General features: G+C 41.7%; 1 protein-coding gene across 4 annotated transcripts in view; it reads left to right on the forward strand.

Moving 5' to 3' along the window:
- The window catches only part of ASCC1 (activating signal cointegrator 1 complex subunit 1), a 134,383-nt gene extending 108,199 nt beyond the window's left edge, over window positions 1–26,184 (forward strand). For all 4 annotated transcript variants that reach the window (XM_081105325.1, XM_081105324.1, XM_081105323.1 and 1 more), the window contains 2 exons: window positions 23,785–23,902; window positions 25,779–26,184. In XM_081105325.1, the coding sequence (XP_080961451.1) occupies window positions 23,785–23,901 (117 nt within the window). In that variant the 3' untranslated portion in view covers window position 23,902; window positions 25,779–26,184. The remainder of the gene's footprint in view (window positions 1–23,784; window positions 23,903–25,778) is intronic.
- Window positions 26,185–26,315: the final 131 nt, after the last annotated feature.

Consider the following 26,315-nt stretch of genomic DNA (forward strand, 5'->3'; position numbering starts at 1 on the left):
GCAGTAGCAAAGAAAAATCCTCTGGATTGTTGCCTAGAAATATTCCTTTACCTAGAAATTTTCCTCCAAGGAACTCCTCCTCCCTAAATGGCCAGTACACAGCCAACTGTACAATTTAGTGGCATTAAGTACATTTACATTATTGTGCAGCCATTACCACTAGCCATCTCCAGAACTTTTTCATCTTCTCAAATTGAAATTAAATAATAATTAGCAACCATTAAACAATAATTCATCATTTTCTCCCCTTTTCAGTCCTTGACAACCACCATTCTACTTTCTGTGTCTATGAATTTGACTATTCTAGGTACCTCATGTAAGTGGGATCATACAGGATATATCCTTTTGTTTCTTGCTTATTTCAGTTACATGTTTGCAAGGTTCATCTATGGAGTAACATGTAGCATGTATCAGGATTTCATTCCTTTTAAAGGCTGAATAATATTCCATTGTATGTTTTTTGGTGTAATGTAAACAAACCAGGAACAGAATATAAATCTGTACCCAGAGATGGTGACGGGGTACTGTCATCTTTGAAGCAGCTTGTTGTTTCAAGACAAGACCAAATGAAATCATGTTAGATTGGGTGGCTAAGTGTTGTTCTAAATGTTAGAGGACATTGGTGGGAAGAGATAAAAGAAACAGGAGTGTAGCCCACTATGCCACAGAACTATGATGACTTCTTAAGAAATGATGTCCTCTTTTCCATATCCCAATAATAAAACAGTTTTAGAATTAATACTCAAATGTCAATGTTAGTATTGCAAATGAAAAGTGGAAAAAAACGACAACCACAGGGTATAAGTCAACAAGAACTGAAATTCAAAGTTTACTCTCTCAGTTGTAGGCTAAAACATTGATTCCAGTTTCTTAAATTGTAGGGATCTCCTTAGGTATGAGGGGATGATTCTCTCTCTCTTCCAAGACCTTTTGCTTATTTGACGGTAGCCCACATCTTTGCAAGGGAAGAAGGCCACCTGAACTAAATTAAAGCCAAGTGAGTGTTATAATAGAAAATGCTCCAGTGGTGCTGCTGAAGGCAGGTTCCGTATGGTCCTGACAGAGGATAAAGTATTTGCTGTCTTGTTTGATAAGATGACAGTTGAAAATCCAAGATAACACGTGGCAGCCTCTCCATCTTCCGAGGAGCCATCACACACCCAGTATTGTTTGGTGCAGCTGTTATGTAAATGTGTATATATGCTTGCTGTTGCCTGACATTGCTGAGGGGCATCTGATATGCTCTTTACTGTCTAGTGCTGTTCTCCTGTTGGAGAAGTTGGAGTAGAGGTGGGCTGAGCCTGGTGACCTTGTTTTCTCCTCTCTCACTTTGTCTTTTTCTGAATTTGTTGCGTGGTGTAAAGCCTTCTGCCCAGTCTCCCTAAAGCCATTTGCCTAGGGACTCCCTAGGCCAAAAAGAAATCATCTCTGTGGCTATCCTGGGTGTCCCCCATCAGGGAGTCCTTTCTGCTGACTTGCACTTTTTAATATATAATCCACAAATCCAACCCTCATCTCCTGTTTCAGTTGTTTAAGGAACAATTACGAATAATACCTGAGGGAAGATGACCAAACCAAGAATAGGACTGGTAACATACTGGAATGAACATTCAGAGGCATTCATCTGAGGGAAAGAATTGATCCACAGAAAGGTTACCTGGATTAGTTCCAAAAGGGCGTCTGCCTTTAGGGCTGGTGGTCACCTGCTTAGGGCATTGAAGAGGCTTTGCTAGCTTGCAGCCACCAGGAGCAACTTTGTCCTGGTAAAGCAGTGATATTCCTGCTCCAAGGCAAAGCTTTCCTCAGGAAGAAATTTTGCAGCAAACTGAACCCCCAGTGGCCCATCTCTGATGCTGATTCTACTTGCTGCTGTGCTGCTGTAGAAACAGGCTGAGCGCGCCTGTGTGCCCCCAGATCAGGTCTGGGTTCTTCAGCTGTGTCAGCACAGCCTCTTCTCTCCTCCTGCCTTCTGCCTCCACCCACATTTTTTCTTGCTACTTTTTAAAATTGAAAGGCTCTGCAGGGAGGGGAACTCCCTTGGTATTTTGAGTATTGAGGTGCTCAGCAGAACTGCCTGGCATCCTGTTTGTATATAGCGGTTTTAATTCACTCTCTAATAGGTCATTTGGCCTCACCAGCAGTCTTAAACTTGATAATCCTTACATCAGCAGTGCGGCTCAGGCCAAACATCCAGAAGTGCAACCCTGAGTGGTTATCTGAAGGAAGTTTTAAAGCTTCTTCATTCCCTGACTCTGTTTGTCATGTCAGGTTGTTAACTCTCCTCATGCTCCCTGCAGCCAAGACAGGTGGTTTGGGAGCAGAATGAATGAGGGAAGTTCATGTTCATGTTCCCATTCTGTGCAGGGAGCTGGTAACCTTCAGATGCCCTTCCAGTCAGTGGAGATGGGACTGCTCTGGTGGCATGGGAGCTTTGTGGGACTCTTTGCGTGGGGATGTGCACAGCAGGAGTGACATGTGATGGGTTGAAAAAATCACAGCTGTTCTGCGCATTTTATAGCCTCCTTGCTGTTTTCCTTATGGAGGCAACTGATGATGTTAAGAACTCCCACATACTGGCCTTAACCTTGCTCCTTGGATCTGAGGTGTCCCAAGCCTTCTGGAAGTACATTATCTCGTTTTTATTATTAGCTATTATTATTGGCTCTGTCAGCACTGATTACTGCAGTTTGAGGTTTCAGGTTAAAAGTGGCATTCTGGGCAGAGTTGGGGCTGTATTTGGAGATGACTCTAGAATAGTAAGTACCTGCCAACCACATTGTTTTTTATTCTGAATTAAATTTTTTAATTCCAGTCTTTATTTATCCTGAAGTACATGTTCCTGTTCCATTCTTTTAAAACATTAAAGCTCTGTGAAACCAGATCATGACTACAGAGACTATAAGTATGTTTTTTATTCTGAAGTAGATGTTTTATTTTGTTTTTAAAATGTTTTTATTGATATCAGAGAGAAGAAGGGAGAGGGAGAGAGAGAGATAGAAACATCAATGATGAGAGAAAATCAGTGATTGGCTGCCTCCTACATGGCCCCTACTGGGGATCGAACCTGCAACCCCGGCATGTGTCCTGACCAGGAATGGAACCGTGACCTCCTGGTTCATGGGTCAATGTTCAATCACTGAGCCACGTCAGCTGGGCTACATTTTTAAAATATATTGGGGTGACATTGGTTAATTAGAATCATATAGGTTTCAAGTGAACATTTGTATGATACATGATCTGTATATTGCATTGTGTGCTCACCACCCAAAGTCAAACCATCTTCTGTCACCATATATTTGCCTCCCCTCCCGCCCCCGTACTCTCCCACCCCTCTGATAACCACCCTACCGTTGTTGTCTGCGTCTGTGAGTTTCAGTTTTACATCTCACAAATGAGGCAAATCATTTCGTTCTTAGCTTTTTCTGACTTCAATATTCTCAAGGTCCATCCATGTTGTCACAAATGGCAATATTTCATCTTTTCTTATGGCTGAGTAGCATTCCATTGTATATATGTAGCACATCTTTTTTCCCCCAAATATATTTTAAAATATATTTTTTTATTGATGTCAAAGAGGAAGGGAGAGGGAGAGAGATTGAAACATTAATGATGAGAGAGAATCATTGATCAGCTGCCTCCTGCATGTCCCCTACTGGGAATCGAGCCCACAACCCAGGCATGTGCCCTGACTGAGAATGGAACCATGACCTCCTTTAAGAACATTACAGCTCTGTGAAACCAGATCATGACTCCAGAGTCCATAGCTGTTTTTTATTCTGCAGTAGATGTTTTTATTCCAGTCTTCATATGTTCTGAGGTAGATCTTCCAGTCTTTATTGATCCAGAAGTACATGTTCCTATTCCATTCTTTAAAACATTACAGCTCCATGAAACCACATCATGACTACAGACACCATAAGCCAGTGATGGCGAACCTTTTGAGCTCGGTGTGTCAGCATTTTGAAAAACCCTAACTTAAGTCCGGTGCCATGTCACATATAGAAATTTTTTGATATTTGCAACCATAGTAAAACAAAGATTTATATTTCTGATATTTATTTTATATATTTAAATGCCATTTAACAAAGAAAAATCAACCAAAAAAATGAGTTCGCGTTTCACCTCTGACACACGTGTCATAGGTTCGCCATCACTGCCATAAGCCTTCAGAGTTCCTGCTAAACCTTTTTTCTTTTAAGGAAACTCTACTTTTTGGTTCCTGTAATGATGCGTTGGTAGTTATAGTTAGTGAGTAACAATAATAATCAGAACTCAAAATTTCATCTTATAATGTATTACTTTAACTACAGAATACCCTTGTAAAGCACGGTGCCTGATTAAAGATGGAGAAATTAGGGGAAAGAGTGTCGATATAGTCATTGATAGGAAAGCTTTCAAGTCCAGCATGCCCTAAGAACCATTTTGACCTCTCTCTTCAATAGAAAAGAAGTTTCTGTCTTTGTTTCAAGGGGAATTGTGTGAATGTAGAGGAACATGGCCTACCTTAGTGTGAATGGGCTCAATGGTATTCCTTTGTGATGATATTTTATTTTATTTATTTATTTTTTAAAATATATTTTATTGATTTTTTACAGAGAGGAAGGGAAAGGGATAGAGAGTTAGAAACATCAATGAGAGAGAATCATTGATCAGCTGCCTCCAGCATGCCCCGTACTGGGGATGTGCCCGCAACCTGAGCATGTACCCTTGACTGGAATCAAACCCGGGACCCTCCAGTCTTCATGCCAACACTCTGTTCACTGAGCCAGACCAGCTAGGGCTCCATTTTCCTTCTTGTCTCTTCACATCTCCCATGTTTGCTCTCTTCAGAAGTGATCTTGCACGTAGCTAGAAGGAAAATGGAAGGTACAAAAGCCTTGATAATTTGAATTGCATGGTACCTTGGAGAAATTCAGAATTATTTTTTAGGTTTGGGGAATTTTAACAAGTAAAACTTTGAAATAAAACTTATTTCTGGTGAAAAAAACACCTTATTCATGATCCTAATTCTAAGCAAGATTAGTACTATGACATATGAAGAGCTGTGATTTTTTTTCAAATCTATTATATTTTTAGACTAGTGTCCATGTTTTTCTTTTTACTACTGAAGGTCTTATTAATTCTATACCTTGAAGCCAATTTCATGAAGAATGTTTCTGAAATATAGCATTATTTGGTTTGTTATTTTTCAACTAGGATCTTCCAACGGCTGTGATTGTAGGTTTTCACATCATTTGTGTCTCACTCTTGGCCACAAAACCAAGGGAATTTCTTCACTGTCCGATTGCATACATATAGACCAGAGATGAAACTACTTCCCTGCTTGACATTCTTTAGTACAGATTTGTTATTTGAATTGTAAGTGCCTTGTGGACACAGCCTTCTCCTGACCTGTCTTCTGGGTCTGCTCCCAGGAACTCCTGAATTCATAACACAATGTTAGTGGTCCTAGCCTGTCTCTGTTTCTTATCCTTTAAACTAGAGGCCCAATGCACGAAATTCGTGCAAGAGTAGGCCTTCCTTACCCCGGCTGCCGGCAGCAGCTTCCCTCTGGCACCCAGATCCGGGCTTCCCTTGCAGCCTCAGCTTCATCCAGAAGGTTGTCGGGTCTAATTAGCATATTACTCTTCTATTATTATAGATGGGGATAATAATGCTCAGCTCTGGTTTACATCACAGCAATTTTTTGAAGGGTTAATGAGCTGGGCTTTCTAGGATATGTTTAGATCCTTAGATGAAAGGTGTCATTTAATCACGGGAAGGCTTCGTGCTGGGAGTGCCTTCCCAAAGAGCCCTAACTGCTTGTCAGACTATCTTCCATTTATCCTTATTCCACCCCTGGTAGGGCAGTAGGTGGGTGAGCATTATTATTAAGTACAGAATAGTGTTACTACTGTTACTTTTATCTGAAAGCAGGGAAATAGGAGTTGATAAAACATTATGGGAGAAAAACACTTGAAGTTCAAAGTAGCGTGCATTTGCTATTCCTGTTTACTTTGGATTTCTTTTTTTAAATATATTTTTTATTAATTTCAGAGAGGAAGGAAGAGGGAGAGATAGAAACATCAATGATGAGAGAGAATCATTGATTGGCCACCTCCTGCACGCTCCACACTGGGGATCGAGCCCACAACCCAGGCATGTGCCCTTGACTGGAATCGAACCTGGGACCCTTTAGTCCACAAGTCAACGTTCTAGCCACTGAGCCAAACCAGCTAGGGCTTACTTTGGATTTCAGAAGTCTAATTGCCATGCATGAAAACAATAGAAAGCATCTTTTCTTGGGGAGAAATGGGGTCCAATACATCCTTCTATGCACTTGCACTAATTGAGCACTAGTACTTACTTTCAGTTGCACTATATTTATGTTCTTAAGGTTAGTTTAACTCATGTACACCAGGATGACTATAAATTTCTTAGAACTTACATATTTTGAGTCTTCATTTTTTACTTCAAAAATGCATTTCCTATATTGAAGTCATATTAGACGGCAAATAGTTCACTGAGGCCACCCTGCACAAGAAGTAGATTTCCTTAATGGAGAGATCTTTGAAAAGAATGACCTCTCCTCTGTCTAGGATTGAAGGAAGAGAATGAGTCTCATTTGGGAAGCCAAATGGGCAGGGATCCCCATCAGGTTTGTCATTATTGTTGAAGATTGGCCATTCATTCACTTTTGTGGCTTGAGGTCATAAATATGAGAAGTTCTTCACCTTTGTCTGAGATTTTCATTTTTGCAGCCTAGTCACATGTGGAGTTATTTCTTGTCTTTGATGATTGTCATCGGGCCCAGGAGGAAGGAGTAGAAGGTCTGAAATGAATATAAGGAAAAATGACTACAGTTAGACTTTAAATCTAGTTGTTTGTTTTCCTTCAGTGTATAGCACTACATTACTAGAAATCAATAATTCCCTCTGTGTTCTCCCTAGGAAGCAATCATGTACAAACTAAAAATGGTGGCTTCACAGATCATGTGAGCAAGGAACTACAGGGTGATTGGATTTTATCCTGCAGTTTTCTGCCAGGAAAGCCTTGGTTTTGACCCAGAATCTTTTATTTTGATGGTCCACATTTCTCTCTGGTTTAATTTTATAAAGAATCTTCAATAAAGGATAGCAGCTATGGTCCAGTGGCAGTGGTTTAGTTGGTTGAACATCAGCCTGTGCACGAAGGGTTGCCAGTTCGATTCCTGGTCAGGGCACAAGCCTAGATTGTGGGTTTGATCCCCAGTAAGGGTATGTATGGAAGGCAACTGATTGATATTTCTTCTCTCTCTCTCTCTCAGCATGTCGGTGGGTGAGAATAAAATAAAAAAAGGATAGCAGCTGTGTACATAACAGTTTTTGTCAGAGCACAGCTCCTCCTCTGCTAGGGACTGTACCCCTGTGATGCCCAGTATTGGAAGACAGTATGAGCAGTCGTAGGCATATAGGAGAGACTTTATTGCAGACTAAGTATCCATTGCTAACAAGGAGCCATCAGACAAAATAGTTCTTCAAAGTATCCGACAAAGCGGCCGTGCAACAACACGTCTTTATACCAACTTAGACAAAAGAGGCTTCTTGCCAAATAGTGATATCAGTATTTGGGTTATAGAAAGGTACGCTTGCGCATTGCATACAGTAAAACTGCTGTGTCATTGCCTTTGCACATGCATATGGCAAATTGGCCTTGAACATCCAGTGTACTCTGACCAGGGTTCCCACAGTTTTCAAATATCATACTTCCTTAGGTTTTAAATTTTCTTCTTCAATTGTCCAAATTAGTACTTATTACTGTTAAAGGACAAAAACTTAGTCTAGTAAACTTGAAGATCTAATTGGCTTTACTGAGCCATTCATGAACCAGGCAGCATTCCATATAGCAAGTAGAGAGGGGCTGGGAGAAACTGTACTACATGGAAGGTTTTTATAGGCAGGAGGAGGGTGAGGCAAGGAAGTTATTAGCAAAGAAAATAGAGATTGTTTCAGACCAGGACATCTTTTGGGTCTGAAGAGAAGGAAAGTGTTATGCCCAGAATTCAAGGTCCCCAAGAAACCACGCCAGGGAGCCAGTCCGATGCAAAAGCAGAAGGTCCTTTATTGAGTTAGCTAACCCGACCCGGGCCTCCAGTCGACGCAGCGACCGGAAACCGAGTGCCACCCATGAGAAAATCAGGGCTTTAATAGTGAGGGGAGGGGAGCTGACTGTGGGCCCTGCCGATTGGCCAGGCGCAAGTCGGGTCTTGTTACACAGGATGTGGTCATCTCTATGGCGCGCACATCCCTTGCTTGTCATTGGTTAGTTCAAAGAAATCCCGGGCGTGGCCAGCAGGGGCCTGGGCTTCCGGGAAGAAGGCACTCTTCTGAGCACATGGCCTCTGCCCCAACATGGAGGATCCAGGGTAAGATGGAGGGCATAGCCCTCGCCCTTTCAGAGAGGAAAGGTAAGGGTCTTATCTTACAGATTACTTCACTAGTGCTAATCAGGAAATTTCAGATTAACTGTCTAACAGTCACCTTTCTGGGAGAGGTTGAAACTGTAATAAAAATCTTAGTATACTGGCCCCAGCTGGGTAGCTCAGTTGGTTAGAGCATCATCCCCATACCCCAAGGTTGTGGATTTGGTCCCAGTCAGGGCACATATAAGAATCAACCAATGAATGCACAAATAAGTGGGACAACAAATTAATATCTTTTTCTCTCTCTCCCTCTCTCTCTGAAGTCAAAAGAATAAAAAAAGCCTTAGTTTACTGTTGTGGGGGCAAATGACTCCGTTTTAGGCCTGTTGTTTCTTTTTTAACATTATTTACAAGAGATATCACAAATATTGGCAGTCTTAAATTCTATTTTTGCTTTCTTATCAAATATTTGTAGTTTTATGTAGCTATTCATTGTTCTGTTCCTTTACAGCAGGCTTTAAAAAATTCTGGCTTCCAACACTACAGGGCTCTATGTGTGTGTCAAAGAGAAATGTTTCAGAAAGAAAATGGTTTAGGTTTCAGAATCCCCAAGGGAATTGTTATAAAACAAAAGTGAGGAGAAAAGACTCAACTTGATTTTAAAACCTTGACGTGATTCTTTTATAATTTAAATTTTTTCTGTTAGGGCTCTTATTTTCAAAACAATAGACCACTTAGCTCTTCATGAACTACTTTAGCCTAGAAAGAACAACCAGGTTTCTTTTTTTAAACTTGCAGTTGAAGCTTTTTCTTCTTTCCCCATTCAAGCACCTAATTAAATGGAGCCATTTAGTTGATTTGTGTTTATTTTCATCCAGAATTCAATTAAATTTCTTCCAGCTGAACAAGAGTCGTTTGACTCTTAAACCAGGTCCAGGTGACAGTGAAAGTAGGAATAACAAGTGAAAAGAATATGTTTACTTCAGTCTTTGGGAGATGTGTGGGTCAAGCTTCCTGACTGTGACTTAAACAGGGCCCTGTTTAAGGGACATCACCCACTGGAAGAGGCTGGAGCGTGCAGCGGTTAAAGTTAGGCTCTCGGGGTTTGAATCGCAAATTTTATTTTATTTTTTTTCTTTTCCAGCATTACGAATTTCAATTTTTCACCATTTATTTGCTTGTGTACCCGTGGGCACATTATTTAAACCTTTTAAACCTCAGGTTCAACTATAAAATGGGGGTTAGTAATAGAATCTGCTTCCTGGGGTTGTGGGGTGCAGTGGGATATCCACATGCTTGCTTCATAAAGATTGGCCGTGACGATCTTTATTGTATTAGTGTATTGTCAATAGTTTGTGTGTATTGTTTACCTTGATCCCTTAATCTAGACCAATATTGGCATCAGGTAGCTTTGATTTAAAAATCTCCTTTTATTGTGGTAGGCAGTTAGACAGACATGAGGAGAGCAAGAAGCATGAGCCAGGTACAGAAGGTCACCAAGGTGGAAAGCCCAGGGTACCGAGCAACTGCAAAACTGGGAAAACAAGGACCTGGCGCCCAGGATAACCTTTCTTCCCGTAGCATATCTCTGGTCCCGGGGTTTCGACCCCCTGACCTTTCATATCTCTGGTCATGGGGTTCAGACCCTCCCCTGACCTTTCACCCCTGGCATGTTGTGTGGGTTAGACCTCCTTAGAGGGGGAACGATCAAGGGGGCTGGAGAATAGCCCCCAAGCATTAAGCCCCCAAGACAGTGAGGTTCTGACCAGCATTATATACATCAAGATCTCAGTTGTGTTTCAGCTCCAGGCTCAGAAAAGCAGCAAAACCAGACAAGCAACCATGGCTGACATCAGGACCAGCTGCATTGACTAATGTCCCCCTGCCCTGGTCCTGACCAATCAGTAGAGACCACAACCCTAGAAGGACACACCTGGAAAGCTGATGAATATTCTAATGGATTCTCCCCTGAGACCTCCAGATAAACTCCCTCATGACTGAGGACCAGTGTGGCTCTCTCTAGGGAGCACACCAGCGCCTTTCCCCACCCCTTTCCCTCAGTCTATTTTCTTTGCTTTTCTCTTTCTCCTAAGCTCCAAGGGCCCTTCTTTTGCTTCTGTAACTTGTTTCCTGAGCCCATTTCTTCTCCCACTCATTTCTTCTACTTCTGTGATTTTCTAAATAAACTTTCTCTTATACTGGTAAAGTTTCTTTCTTAGCCAGAACTCAAGCACTGAGGTTGCTGAACCAAGGTCCAGACTCCGCTGGTCTAACATCTGGTATTGTTTTGATGTCAACATTATTGTACATTTGAGTCAATAAAATTTTAAGTTGACATGGTAAAAATCACCATAAGCAAAGTCAAAAGATAAATGACTTACTGGGGGAAAATATATTTGCAATTTATAACACAGACTAAGGGTTCATTTTCTTAATATATAAAGAACTACTTACTAAGAAAAATAGGGCAGCTGTAAAGCTTTTTATGGTGATGCTAGAGGCCTGATGCATGAAATTGGTGCAAGGGGTTGGCTCTCGCAGCCCCAGCTTCATCTGGAAGGTTGTCTGGAAGGTCATTTGGCTGTCTGGACTAATTAGCATATTACTCTTTTATTATTATAGATATGTCCACTTAACTGTGCTATAGATTTTTTTTGATGACCAATAGGCTTTTTAATATCCCCTGAATTAAAATTAGCTCCCCCAAAACTCCAACCTCCCCCTTGCATAGGTCTAGCAACTTTAACCATGTCTGATTAGAGAAGATTTGTGCTATAGATTTTGATGTCTACTATATATTCTCAGCGTGCCAGAAACACCCTAGGTTGAAGAAAGGCTTGGTACACAAAGATACAGCCAGGAGTGTATAAATACAGCTGAATTTGTTTCATTTTCCCCCATAAAATAGGTTCCTCTTAGAAATGTTCTGTTGCTATTAATGGTAACTTCATATACCCCATTTACAATGTTGTTGATAAAAAAGGGGCCACATCCTAAACCTGACCAGCTCAAGGGAGGTCTGCATGGTATGCCTTACAAACTCAGAGACCTAAAGTAACCACATAGGACGATCTGAAATTAAAACTTCCTAATGAAAAGCATGGTGGGCAGTCATGTCCTAGGACAGTATTTTTCTTGACAGAGGTCAATCTTTACCTTAACTGAGCCTGTCTATTGTCTTTTTGCATCTATGCTAACATAGTTTTGGAATGTCAGGGTAATTTCCTTATTCCAGACCCCTCAGGGCACAATCTCCCATCAGAACAGGAGACCACAGAACCCCTTATTGTTATTGTTATCATGTTAATTATTAACTATCCTATGCCCACCAATAGAAGTATGGTATCTGTTTTACTTTTTATCCAATCCCAGAGATTTCCCTGCTTTACCTTCTCTCTTCTCCCTAATCTATCACCAGTAGATTTCATGTAACCCCCTTACATCTTCTCCTTTCACTATAATCTACACTAATAAAAGGGAAACTTGGTAATTGGCGTATGACCACTACCCTTTTCATTGGCTAATCAGCGAGATATGCAAATTAACTGTCAGCCAAGATGGCGGCTGGCAGCCAGGCAGCTTGAAACTAACATGAGGCTTGCTTGCCTCAGTGACGGAGGATCGTGGGAGGAAACCAACGTTCCCCGCCTGCGGCTGCAGGCCTCTGAGCGGGCAGTTTAAGAAACATTGTAACAAATACCTCCGGACTTAAGCCAGCAGATTCGCAACATTGTAAGCAAAGGCCAGAAACCTACTTTCAGCCTCGGAGGCCTAAGAGCTGGAGCCAAGCCTCAAGGTAAAGCTGGCCCAGAATAAAAAAAAAAAAAGAAAAAAGGAGCAGTTGGGAACTTCAGTCACTCCCAGCCTGAAAACAGCCCTCAGCCCCTCACCCAGACTGGCCAGGCACCCCAGTGGGGACCCCCACCCTGATCCAGGACACCCTTCAGGGCAAACCAGCCGGCCCCACCCATGCACCAGGCCTCTACCCTATATAGTAAAAGGGTAATATGCCTCCTAGCACCAGGATCAGCATGACAGGGGCCAGCGCCCAAACCCCCTGATTGCCCTGCGGCTCTGTGTGTGACAGGGGGTGGGGCCCTAACCCCCTGAGCAGCCCTGCTCTGTGCCTGATAGGGGGGAGCTCCCCAGCCCCCCTCCTCCCCCCCACGGGCCCTGCTCTGTATGTGATGGGGTAGAGCCATAACCTCCCCATCGGCCCTGCCCTGAGTGTGAGAGTGGCGGCGCCCCAACCCCCTGATCGGCCCTGCTCTGTGCATGACGGGGTGGCGCCGCAACCTCCCCATCGACCCTGCCTTGAGTGTGATAGGGGACGGTGCCCCAACCCCCCAATTGGCCCTACCCTGAGCGTGACTGAGGGTGGCATCACAACCTCCCAATCTGCCCTGCTCCGTGCATGACGGGGCGGTGCCCCAACTCCCCAATCGGCCCTGCTCTGAGCCCGACCAGGGGCTGCACCTAGGGATTGGGCCTGCCCTCTGCCATCCAGGAGCAGGCCTAAGCCAGCAGGTCGTTATCTCCTGAGGGGTCCCAGACTGCGAGAGGGCACAGGCCGGGCTGAGGGACGCCCCCCCCCCCCCCCGAGTGCACAAATTTTTGTTTGTGCACCGGGCCTCTAGTCCTATCTAATAAAAAAGTAATATGCAAGTTAATTGTCACTCCACAACAAAGATGGCGGCACCCATAGATGGCGGATGACGCATCACTCCGGCAATGTAAGCCCAGCAGGCATTGCCACGGCGACCTGTAAGCAGGCAAGCGCGGCCCACAGGCAGCACCCAGCAGGGTCTGCTTGCCTGTCTCCGTGGTGTGGAGCAGGCAGGACCCACAGAGAGCAGAGAACCACGGGGAGCGGGCCCAAGCTGTCAGTAGGACATCCCCTGAGGGCTCCCAGATTGGAGAGGGTGCAGGTCAGGCTGAGGGACCAACCTTCCCACCCCGCCCCACCCCCACACGAATTTCGTGCACCGGGCCTCTAGTCTCTTATATAAAAGGCCCATGGCCGTCACGCAGTAATGCTGTCATGACCAAATGAGCAGCGGCTCTTGCAGCAGGCAGGGTGGGGTGCAAGCTCCTAGCAGCAGGAGAGCTACTAAAGGTGATGGGTAGGGTGGCCAGCTGAGGCAAGTGGAAGTGATGCTGGGCCTCTAGTGTATAAAATAAGATAAAGACTGCCAGTCTCCGGAGCATTTTCTCAATCTCTTGAGATTTTGCATCCTGGTAATTATTGTCAGTTTGGCTCAAATAAACTCATAAAAATTCTTGAAGGTTATGGCAGTAGTCATTTATGATTTTTCTCATCTCCTTTTCTTACCTCCTTCCCCTCATCTAGAAAGTCACTGAGTCTTTTCTGTGTTTCATTCATAGTGTTTCACATCTGCTCCAATCTTTCCAGGCCCACTACTAGTTCTGTAGTCAGTTGACACTCAATATCTCTCATGAGTACACTGCTACTCTGGGCTCCTTTTCTTTTTTCCTCTTGTTTCCTTCTCCAGTCAGTACCACACCCAGATTACTTTTCCTAAAACAGAGTTTCCATCTTAGGCTACCAACCTACTCAGCAGCTTTCATTAGTTCCCCCATGTCTAGAATGAAGTCTCACTTCTGAACTTGACCCTCAGTTCCCCTTAATCTGATTTACTCTCCTTATGTCTCTAGCTTTAGTCTTCCTCACTGCTTCTTTTAAGGACCCCTCTAAACATCTAACCTGGCTTACTTAGCATGACCCATCATGCCATTTCTGCCTTCATGCTGCCCTCCCTCCTCCTCTTTGCTAAGCCTGTTATATTGTAAATCAGAAGACGCCTTAATCAATAAGCCAAATTTATTTGGAGTCCTGTTCATTTTCACTAGCGCTAGCGGGCCCAGAGGAACTCTGGCTTCTCAAATTCTGGGGCTCAATATGGTGGAAGTCTTTTCAATTTATATGTTTTTCAGCTCTTTGTTTTCCAAATTTGGAATGAGACTTCCGGACCTTCTGAGAAAAAGTCCTGTTTGCTGGGACAGGGCCGTGAGACCATATCTGAAGGCCTGGCCTGGCGCCAGCACTGACAACTCTGTCTGGGGCATATTTTATGGCCTCTCTGGAATGGGGAGTAGTCTTATTTTCCCTATTATTTAAGGAAGCAAATGTTTACATAGTAGCAGGGTTAAAATGTTAAACAGCAGTTTTTACCCAAGATGGAGGTTACTATACTTCAAGCCTTGTACTGTACTTGCAAGGTGAAGTCAGCAGAGGTAGGTCACTTTCCAGCTCTAGCTGTGGTATCTCCATTACTCTTTTTTTTAAAAAAGAATTTTTTAAATTTTATTTATTCATTTGAGAGAGAGAAACATCAATTTTTGTTGTTCCACTTATTCCTTGGTTGATTCTTGTTTGTGCCATGACCAGAGATCAAACACACAACCTTGGCATATCAGGATGATGCTCTAACCCAGTGGTTGGCACTGCGGCTCACGAGCCACATGTGGCTCTTTGGCCCCTTGAGCGTGGCTCTTCCACAAAATACCACATGCAGGCACGCACATCCAGGGAATGTTGTGGAGTGAAAGAAGATGTAGTGTCGAGGATTGAGAAAGGTATGTTGAGATGGTTTGGACATAAAGAGAGGATGAACGAAAGGAGATAGACGAAACAAGTATACAAGACGAGTGTGGATGGGAGAGTTGGAAGGGGTCAACCTCAGCGAACGTACCTCAAACAGATTGAGGACGTTTTTAGCAAAGGCCAGCTTAGGAGTACCCTAATTAAGTTAATAACAATGTACCTACCTATATAGTTTAAGTTTTAAAAAATTTGGCTCTCAAAAGAAATTTCAATTGTTGTACTGTTGATATTTGACTCTGTTGACTAATGAGTTTGCCAACCACTGCTCTAACCAATTGAGCCACCCAGTCAGGGCCATTAGGAGTTCTCTTTTAGTTTTGTTTTGTCTCATCTTTTACTGCTTCTATGGTCATGTCTGCTTTGTATCTATAAGGCTTTGGTTGGCAAAATTGTAAATCTCTCAGTCCCACTGATGAGGCTTTCACTTCAAATTAACTTTCAATGAAAGGATTAGCAGATAACCTTTTCAGGCTGCATTTCTTTACACAAAAGGGTGGATATGGTTTGAATTGGCTACCAAAACCAGGAAGAGGAGTTAATTGTGTAAATCAATACAGGCTAGAGCTGATCACCTTTCTGAAGGACAAGACAATGCAGCACACAACCTTTAAATAGATCTTTGGGGTCAAGTTGATGTCATGTTGGAGAATCAATATTTACAGGGCTTTTATACTGTTAGCCTTTAATGAACCCCAGGCATTTTGCGAGGCCATTAATTGCAGGAAGAGGAAAGGTGACAGAGGCTGAAATTCAGGGCTGTGGAGATGATATAAAACTAAGAGAAGAGACAGTCACTTGCTAATGTGCAGAGGTCCTCCCTTTAGGTTCTACTCAAACATTGTTGGAAATGTGTATTGAAAGGCTTTCTTAGGATCTTGTTGACATTTTGAGAGAGAACAACTCTTGCCTCCAAACAGAAGGTAAGCCCTTTCTTCTTTGACACTCCGTATCTAAGTAGTGCAGCTTAATTTTCCTGGGATGAATTCTGACGTCATTTTGGATTCTTGATCATCATAAGAGCAGGTCTTTCTAAGAGTTTGGCTTATCCTTCTCTCTGACACACTTGAAAGTTATTTTCTTTTTAAAAAAATCTTTATTGTTGAAAGTATTACCTATGTCCCCTTTTTTCTCCCATTGACCCCTTATAGCCCACCCCTGCTCCAGGCCTTCACCACCCTATTGTCTGTGTCCATGGCTTATGCATATATGCATACAAGTTCATTGATTGATCTCTTCTCCCACCCCCACCCCCGCCTTCCCTCTGAGATACAACAGTTTGTTCCATGATATCTCTGTACCTATTTTATTCAACAGTTTATTTTGTTCATTAAATTCCACATATGAGTGAGATCATGTGATACCTCTCTTTCTCTGACTGGCTTATTTTGCTTAGCATAATATTCTCCAGGTCCCCTCCATGTTGTCTCAAAAGGTAAGAGATCCTTCTTTTTTTACTGCTGCTTAGTATTCCATGGTGTAAATATACCACAGCTTTTTTATCCACTTGTCTACTGACGGGCACTTGAGCTGTTTTTAGATCTTAGAATTGCGCTGCTATGAACATAGGGGTTCATATATTCCTTCTGATTGGTGTTTTGGGTTTCTTAGGATATATTCCTAGAAGTGGAATCACTGGGTCAAATGGCAGTTCCATATTTGATTTTTTGAGGAAACTCCATACTGTTTTCCACAGTGGCTGCACCAATCTGCATTCCCACCAGCAGTGTACTAGGGTTCCCTCTTCTCCACATCTTCACCAGCACTTGTCATTTGTTAATTTGTTGATGATAGCCATTCTGACAGGTGTGAGGTGATACCTTATTGAGGTTTTAATTTGCATCTCTTTGATGATCAGTGATGTTGAGTATTTTTTCATGTTTCTTGGCCATCTGTATGTTTACTTTGGATAAGTTGTCGATTTAAGTCCTTTCCCATTTTTTAATTGGGCTATTTATCTTCCTTTTATTAAGTTGTGTGAGTTCCCTATATATTTTGGATGTTAACCCTTTATCAGATGTATCATTGCCAAATATATTCTGCCATACAGTGGGCTCTCTTTTCATTTTGTTGATGGTTTCTTTTGCTGTGCAGAAGCTTTTTATTTTGATGTAGTCCCATTTGTTTATTTTCTCCTTAGTTTCCTTTGTCCTAGGAGATGTATCCGCAAACATATTGCTACAAAGATGTCTGAGATTTTGCTGCCTATGGTTTTTTCTAGGATTTTTATGGTTTTCCATCAATGTAAGTCTTTTACCCATTTTGAGTTTATTCTTGTGTATGGTGTAAGTTGGTGGTCTCGTTTCTTTCTTTCTTTTTTTGCATGTATCTGTCCACTTTTCCCAACACCATTTATTGAAGAGACTGTCTTGACTCCATTGTATGCTCTTGCCTCCTTTGTCAAATATTAATTGAGTGTAATGGCTTGGGTTGATTTTTGGGGTCTCTGTTCTGTTCCTTTGATCTATATGTCTGTTCTTGTGCCACTACCAGGCTGTCTTGATTACAGTGGCATTGTAGTATAACTTGATATCTGGTATTGTGATCCCTCCATCTTTGTTCTTTTTCAAGATTGCTTTGTATTCTTTCTCAAGATTACAGTGGCTTTGTAGTATAACTTGATATCTGGTATTATGATCCTTCCAACTCTGTTCTTCTTTTTCAGGCTATTTGGGGTCTTTATTGGTTGCATATAAATTTTTGGAGTATTTGTTCTAGATCTGTGAAATATACCATTGGTAATTTAATAGGACTTGCATTGAATCTGTAGATTGCTTTGGGTCGTATGGACATTTTAATGATGTTAATTCTACCAATCCATGAATATGGTGTATTCTTCCATGTGTTTATATCTTCCTCTATCTCTTTTTTCAATGTCTTGTAGTTTTCCGAGTATAGGTCTTTTACCTCCTTGGTTAAGTTTACTCCTAGATATATTAATTTTTTTGTTGTTATGGTAAATGGGATTATTTAGTTTTTCTGTCTGAGAATTCATTATTGGTGCATAAAAATGCCATAGATTTCTGGGTATTAATTTTGTATCCTGCCACATTGTAGAATTTCTTTATTAAATCTTGTAGCTTTTTGATGAAGTCTTTAGGGTTTTCTATGTACAATGTCATCTACAAATAATGAGAGTTTTACTCCCTCCTTTCCAATTTGGATGCCTTTAATGTTTTCTTCTTGTCTGATCGCTGTGGCTAAAACTTCCAGTACTATCTATAATAATAAAAGCATAATATGCTAATTAGACTGGACGTCCTTCTGGGACGAAGCCAGGGTTGCAGCCACTGTGGCTGCAAGGGAGGGATCCACGCAGCCACAGCTGCGAAGGTGTACTCTTGCACGAATTTCGTGCATGGGGCCTCTAGTGTTGAATAAGAGTCATGAAAGCAGATATCCCTGTCTTGTTCCTGTTCTTAAAGGAAATGGTTTTAGTTTTTGCCCATTGAATATGATGTTGGCTGCAGGTTTGTCACGTATGGCCTTTATTATGTTGAGGTGTGTCCCTCTATTCCCACTTTGCTGAGAGTTTTTATCAAAAATTGGTATTGGATTATGTTGAATGCTTTTTCTGCATCTATTGATATGATCATGTGATTTTTGTCTTTCAATTTGTTTATGTGATGTATCATGTTTACTGATTTGTGAATATTGTATCAGCCTTGCATCCCTGGAATAAATCTCACTTGGTCATGGTGTATGATCTTTTTTTTTTTTTTAATATATTTTATTGATTTTCTACAGAGATGAAGGGAGAGAGATAGTTAGAAACATCGATGAGAGAGAAACATCGATCACCTGCCTCCTGCACATCTCCCACTGGGGATATGCCCGCAACCAAGGTACATGCCTTTGACCGGAATCGAACCTGGAACCCTTCAGTCCGCAGGCCGATGCTCCATCCACTGAGCCAAACCGGCTTCAGCTGATCTTTTTAATATATTGCTGGATCCGATTTGCTAATATTTTATTGAGGATTTTAGCATCTATGTTCATCAGGGATATTGGTCTGTAATTCTCTTTCTTTGTAGTGTCTTTATCTGGTTTTGGAATTAGGATAATGCTGACCCTATAAAAAGAGCTTGGAAGTGTTCCTTCCTCTTTAATTTTTTTGAATAGTTTGAGAAGATAGGTGTTAGTTCTTCTTTGAATATTTGGTAAAATTCCCCTGTGAAATCATCCGGACCAGGGCTTTTGTTTGCAGGGAGTTTTTTTAATTACTGCTTTAATTTCATTAATTGTTATTGGCCTATTCAGTTTTTCTGATTCTTCCTGATTGAGTTTTGGAAGATTGTATTTTTCTAGGAATTTGTCCATTTCATCCACATTGTCCAGCATATTGGTGTATAGATACTCATAGTATTTTCTTACAGTCCTTTGTATTTCTGTGATGTCAGTTGTTACTTCACCGCTTATGTTTCTGATTTTAATTGGGTCCCCTCTCTTTGTTTCTTGATGAGTCTGGCTAACTGTTGATCAATCTTGTTTATCTTTTCAAAGAATCAGCTCTTTGTTTCATTGATCTTTTGTATTGTTTTATTAGTCTCTATGTCATTTATTTCTGCTCTAATCTTTATTATTTCTTTCCTTCTACTTACTCTGGGCTTTTCTTGTTGTTCTCTTTCTAATTCTTTAAGTTGTAGGGTTAAATAGTTTCTTATTAATCTTCCTCCCTCCCTCCCTCCCTCCCTCCCTCCCTCCCTCCCTCCCTCCCTTCCTTCCTTCCTTCCTTCCTTCCTTCCTTCCTTCCTTCCTTCCTTCCTAGGCCTGTAATGCTATGAAATTTCCTCTCAGTACTGAATGCTTTTGCTGTGTCCCAGAAATTTGGGGTTGTTGTGTGTTCATTTTCATTTGTTTCCAGAAAGTTTATTTCATTCTTGATATCATTGGTAACCCATTAAGTGTTTAATAACATGCTATTTCGTCCCCATGTATTTGAATGTAGTTGATTTCTAATTTTATACATGATCTGAAAAGATGCTTGATATGATTTTAGTCTTCTTGAATTTGTAGAGGCTTGTTTTGTGTCCAAACCTGTAGTCTGTTTTTGAGAATGACCCATGTGCACTGGAGAATATTGTATATTCTGCAGCTTCAGGGTGAAATGTTCTATAAATGTCAATTAAATCCATCTGATCCAGTGTGTCATTTAGAGGCATTGTTTCCTTGTTAATTTTTTGTCTGTAAGATCTATCCAGTGAAGTCAGTGGGGTGTTAAAGTCCTCTACTATGATTGTATTGTTGTTGATATCTCCCTTAAAGTCCTTCAGAAGTTGTTTTATATTTTTAGGTGCATATATGTTTACCAGGGTTATATCCTCTTGTTGGATCAATCCCTTTAGTATTATGTAGTAACATTTATTGTCTCTTGTGATGGCCTTCATTTTGAAGTCTATTTTGTAAGATACAAGTTATGCCACCACAGCTTCTTTTCTATTTGCATGGAAATTTTTTTTCCATCCCATCACTCTCATCCTATGTGAGTCTTTTATTCTGAAGTGGGTCTCTTGTAGACAGCATATATTTTGGTCACATTTGTGTATTCGTTTAGCTACCCTATGTCTTGTTTGGAGCATTTAAACCATTCACATTTAAGGTTATTATTGACTAGTAGCCCTGCGCACGAATCATGCGCCAGTAGCTCGCTGCCGCCCTCCAGTAGCTCTCTGCCCACTGCCCTGCCCTCCTGTAGCTCCCTCCGCCCCCCCCCGTTCCTCGCCCCTCATAGCTTGCTGCCCTGCCCCCTCCTGTAGTTCTCTACCACCCACTTGTAGCTCGCTGTCCCCCCCTCCTGCTGATCTGTGATCCAGTTGTTATGCTTCACGGTGTAATGACCATTTGCATATTACATCTTTATTATATAGGATAGGTACTTATTTATTGCCATTTTAATTCTTTATGCCTATGTTTCTCTCTCTCTCTCTCTCTCTATCTATCTATCTATCTATCTTCTCATTACAGCAGACCCTTTAGCATTTCTTGCAGTGCTGGTTTGGTAGCCTTTTTTGGTCTAGCTCTTCTTTTTTTTTTTTTTTTTTTTTTTTTAAATATATTTTATTGATTTTTTTACAGAGAGGAAGGGAGAGAGATAGAGAGTTAGAAACATCGATGTGAGAGATACACCGATCAGCTGCCTCCTGCACATCTCCTACCGGGGATGTGCCCGCAACCCAGGTACATGCCCTTGACCGGAATCGAACCTGGGACCTTTCAATCCGCAGGCCGACGCTCTATCCACTGAGCCAAACCGGTTTCGGCTAGCTCTTCTTTATTTCACCATCGATTTTGAGTGATAGCCTTGCTGGGTATAGTAATCTTGGTTTCAGATCCTTACTTTTCATTACCTTGAATACTTCATGCCAGTCCTTTTTGGCCTGTAGAGTTTCTGATGGAAAATCAGTTGACAGCCTTATGGGAGCTTATTTGTAGGTAACAGTTTGCTTTCCCCTTGCTGCCTTTAAGATTCTCTCTCTGTCTTTAATTTTTGGCATTTTAATTATGATGTGTCTGTTTTGGGCCTGTTCGGGTTCTTTTTGCTTGAGACTCTGTGTGTCTTCTGAACTTGTGTGACTTTTTCCTTCACCAGGTCTGCCATTATTTCTTAAAACATGTTCTCTATCCCTTAATCACTTTCTTCCCCTTCTGGCCCTGCTATTTTACAAATAGTGTTAAGTTTCATGTTATCCCATAGTTCCCTTAAACTGTCCTCCTGTTTTTTAATTTTTCTTTTTCTTTTTGGTTCTCTGATTGAGTGATTTTTTCTATCCTGTTGTCTAATTCACTGATCTGATTCTTGGCTTCCCCTAATCTGCTATGATTCTTTCCACTGTGTTCTTTATTAATGCTATGTCATTCATTGTTGTATCTTTTCTCATGCTATATCACCTGATATAAGTGGTGGTCTGGCTGTGTTGAGTATCATTATTCTGATCTCTATGTCTGATAAGTTTCTTATCTCCATTTCATTTAGCTCTTCTTTTGAAGCATTCTCTTATTCTTTTGTTTGGGGCTTATTTTTTTGTCTCCCCATTTTGGCTGCCTGTTTGGGTTTGTGACTATGTATTAGGTAGGTCGGCTATGCCTCCCAATCTCTAATGCAGGACAGTGTCAGCCACTGTTTTTAACTGGTCCTGAGTGCCCTGTTTGGAGCTATCAGCAATCCACAGCTTGTGGCTCCCTCTGTTAGAGCTAGGTGCCTTTGGAAAGGACCAAGATGTGCACCAAGTTCTGCATTTTCTAGCCCTGGACCCTCAATTAGATCAGGCAAAGACGGAAAACCTCCAGAGACCCACCTCTGCCTGCAGTCTGATTGTATTCAGTCTTGATTAGCATCAGGCTATGGACCACAGGGTGGGGTGAGAGTTTTTCCAACAGGGTGGGGCAATTGCTTATGCCTGCAGGCTGATTGTTATTCTTAGTCTCTTAATGGGCTTCAGAAACTCCACAGGTTGGGGCATGGGGTTTTCCAATAGGGTGGAAACCAAGGTGTCTGCCTTCCTAGGTCTAACCCCAGAGCCCCCAACCCTGGCTTCTGCTCACAAGACTTCATTCCACTCTGCCCTCCCTCTGCTGGACCCCATGGTGAACAGCTGCATGTGAAATTTTTTGCAGTGGCCTTTTAAGAAGTTGCCTGCATTTTCAATTATCTTCCCCAGCAGACAGCAACTATGCTTTTTTTCTCAGCCAGATGTTATGTGAGTATCTTTATCAGTTCTGGTGCTCTGGATTGGAGAGCCTGGCTTGGGCTTTAGACTCCAGAGTTCTCAGTAGGGACCCCCCTCCCCAACTGCTGAGATTTCCCTCTGAAACCTCAGCTGCTGTCTGTGGGAGCCCAGCTAGCCCTTTTGTGCCTCCGCACTTCCTACCAGTCTCTATGCAGTCTCCACTTTCTGTCCTTGGTTATCAGGGTTCTCTCCAGCTAGTCTTCATTTGATTATTCAGGATGGTTTTTCTGTACTTTAGTTGTAATTCCAGTTTGGTCCTGGGAGTGTGTCAGTGTAGCATCCACTTACTCTGCTGCCATTTTGGAATCTCTGAAAGTTGTTATTTTCTTTAATTGAATTTATTGGGGTGACATTGATTAATAAAGTCATACAGGTCACACTTGACAGTTTTTAAAAGTGAAGAATTGTAATAAAGAATGTCTACTTTAGAATGCTGGCTTGAATCCACATCTGATTAAAGGTTTTTGATAAATATAATAATTTATACTTGCTACATCATCTGATAGAAGTGGTGGTCTGGCTGTGTTGTGTATTTAAGTGTTCTGTATTCTTCACTGGGTCATTAAAATCTTTCATGGGTCGGGAATCTTCTATTTATTTTAGTCAATGCTTCCACTAAATGCTATTGACTAGATAGAGGAATGTATTATATCCAAATTTATCCTGTCTGTAACAAAACTAGGATCCCACATAACTGGAAGTCATAGTAGCTGCTTTGTTAGGCCCTGTGGATTAGGGTATTTTGTTACAAGTTCTTATTCATATCTGCTCAATAGATATCTTGGAACTAACATTTCAGACCTCTTTCTCTAGTGCATTTGTTGGAGGAGGCTTTAAGATTAATGAGAGAGAAGAGCTGCTGTTCTTTTCTCACTCCCACTCCCACTCCCATTCCCCTTCTCCAGGATCATTTTTGACAATAAATACGGAAAAGACAAAGCATGAGGAGTTTATTGAGATTGTTCTGGTGTTTTAATAAGAGAAGCTAATGCTTAATATTTCCATCTGTAATTGTCTTTAGTTACTCATTCTGGGTTTTTATTCTTCCTTTTCAGCTGTTTGAGAACTACTACTTTGGTACCTTAAAGCTTAATTCAATCCACATCTCCCAGCGGTTCTCAGTAGACAGCTTCGGAAACTACGCTTCCTGTGGACAAATTGACTTCTCCTGAGGTGAATCTTGAGAAACCCTAGAAATTGAACATCTTCACAAGGTGCTGAGGGAAAGTGTCTTCATTTTAATTGCCAAGGAGGGATGTGAACTTTCAGATGGTGACTTCCCTGGGTGGTTCCCCATGGGCTCTGTAGTATCTCTGATGGTGGTCCACAGTCATCAGACTGTTAGCCAAGATGATTGTGGGCACCTGGAGAACTGTGCATGTAACCCTTGGCTTTTTGCAGGGTCTTCTTTTCTTTCCAAAGCTCTTCCGTGGAAATGAACCTCTGAAGCCCATTGGAGCTCAGATTTGCATTACTTCTTATATACTGATTTTGCCCCAGCCATTAAAGTTGTCTGTATTAATACTTTAAAAGAGAATTAAAGACATGTGGTTTCATTAATCTTTCCATCTAGATAAAATACCTGTAATTTTTAGAAGGTTGATTTTTTTCTCCCTTTCCCTTGTACCCTAAATTTCTGTGTGTGTAATAAAAACAAGCATTTACTGAACACCTACTATGGGCCAGGTATTGTGCTAAGTGTATACATATTATTATCCTTAATATTATTATTAAATTATTACACTTAGTAATAATATTAATATTTTTATCACTGACAACACTATGAGGGAGGTACTAATACAGTCCCTGTTTTACATATGAGGAAATTGAGGTCAGGTACCTAACTGAAGGTCACATAACCAGGCAGTGCATAGTGTCAGGATCTGAACCCAGCCAGCCTGGGCTCTTTAACACTGTGTTAAGCTGCGTGGCCCTTAGCAGGGCTAGAGAGAGAACAAGGAAGATGCCTGGCAGACTAGGTATGGAAAGAGGGAGCCACAACGGTTATGGCTGTTCCAGTATCCTAGGACCAAGCAGGAGGACCACTTTGGATGCAGGACTCACAGGATGTTTTGCAAAACTAGATTCGTTAGGAGTGCTCACTTGTACCCTAATATTTTAAATTAAATTTTTTAAAAATTTTAATTGATTTTAGAGAGGGAGGAAGGAAGAGAGGATAAAACACACACACATCAATTGGTTGCCTCCCATATGCACCTCGACTGAGGATCAAACCTGCAATCTAGGTATGTGCCCTGATGGGAATTAATCCTTAGACATCCTGGTACACCAAACGACTCTCCAACCAACTGAGCCACACCAGCCAGGGCTGTACCCTAATTTTAATCACTACCCAGAATTTCTCTTTTATTGTGGTAGAAAACACGTAACATAAAACTTACCATCTTAACCTTTTTTAAGTGTACATTTCGGTAGTATTAAGTATATTCATGTTGTTGTGAAACATCTCCAGAACTTTCTCATCTTGCAAATCTGAAACTCTGTATGTTAAAGAACTCAATTTCTCTCTCCCCAGACCCTTCAACCACCCCTTTACTTCCTGTTTCTATGAATTTGACTGCAGTAGATACCTCATAGAAGTGGAGTCATATAGTCTTTGTCTTTTTGTGACTGGCTTATCCCCTGTTGGTTCATCCATGTTGTAGCATGTGACAGGATTTCCTTTCTTTTTAAGGCCAAATAATATTCCATTGTATATACTTACCACATTTTGTTTATCCATTTATCCATCAATGGACACTTGGGTTCCTTGACCTCTTGGCATTTGTGAATAGTACTCTGTGAACATGAGTGTATAAGTATGTCTTTGAGACCCTGCTTTCAATTCCTTACTACTAAGAATTTTATCTTTAGCAAAATAACTGTTACAACTTTCACCTTTTACTTTGATCTCTCCTTTTTCTTCTGAAGTTGGTACCTTTTTATATTTGTTAGATTCCTGTCCCTTCCCCCTACCTTGCCTCTCGCCTTCCCATGCCGCTGCCGCTGCCGCAGTTGCAGCATTGTAGCCCTTTTATGTTTTTCTCAGGGCAGCAGCAAGAGGAACAGTGATGCTATCAGCAGGACTGTGCAGTTTCCTGGGAAATGTCAGCTGCAGAAGGTCCCGGCAGTCCTTGCCTGCAGACCAGCAGAGGGAGGGAGCTCAGCACAGCCCTGCCCCACCGTCAGTCCTGCCACTGCTCTGGTGCCAGGGAGCTCCAGCCTGGCTCTCACCTTCCATCTCTTCCTCCCCCTCCCCCTCCTCCTCACATTCTTCCTCCTAACATGTCCTCTCTGCTTCATTCCTCGTTCTTCCCTTGCTTCTTACTTTCTGTTTCCGAAGTTTGGTTCTGGGCCCTGTGTGTCAGGCCACTACATGGTGGTAGTTCCGTATAACAGATTTGTTTATCACTGTGACTGCACAGGTCATTTCTGAATAAATGAACTTCCAAAGTAACTGCGCTTTTTGATATTTTCATATAATTTTGTAGTTTGACCCCCTTAATGTATGTTTGGGATACAGTGTTGCCATCACTTATTCACTGGCAAAGCTGTGTCATTAATCCAGAACTTACATACTGGTGCC

The sequence above is a fragment of the Myotis nattereri genome, assembly GCF_964212035.1.
Source record: "Myotis nattereri genome assembly, chromosome: 13".
NCBI classification, from domain to species: domain Eukaryota; kingdom Metazoa; phylum Chordata; class Mammalia; order Chiroptera; family Vespertilionidae; genus Myotis; species Myotis nattereri.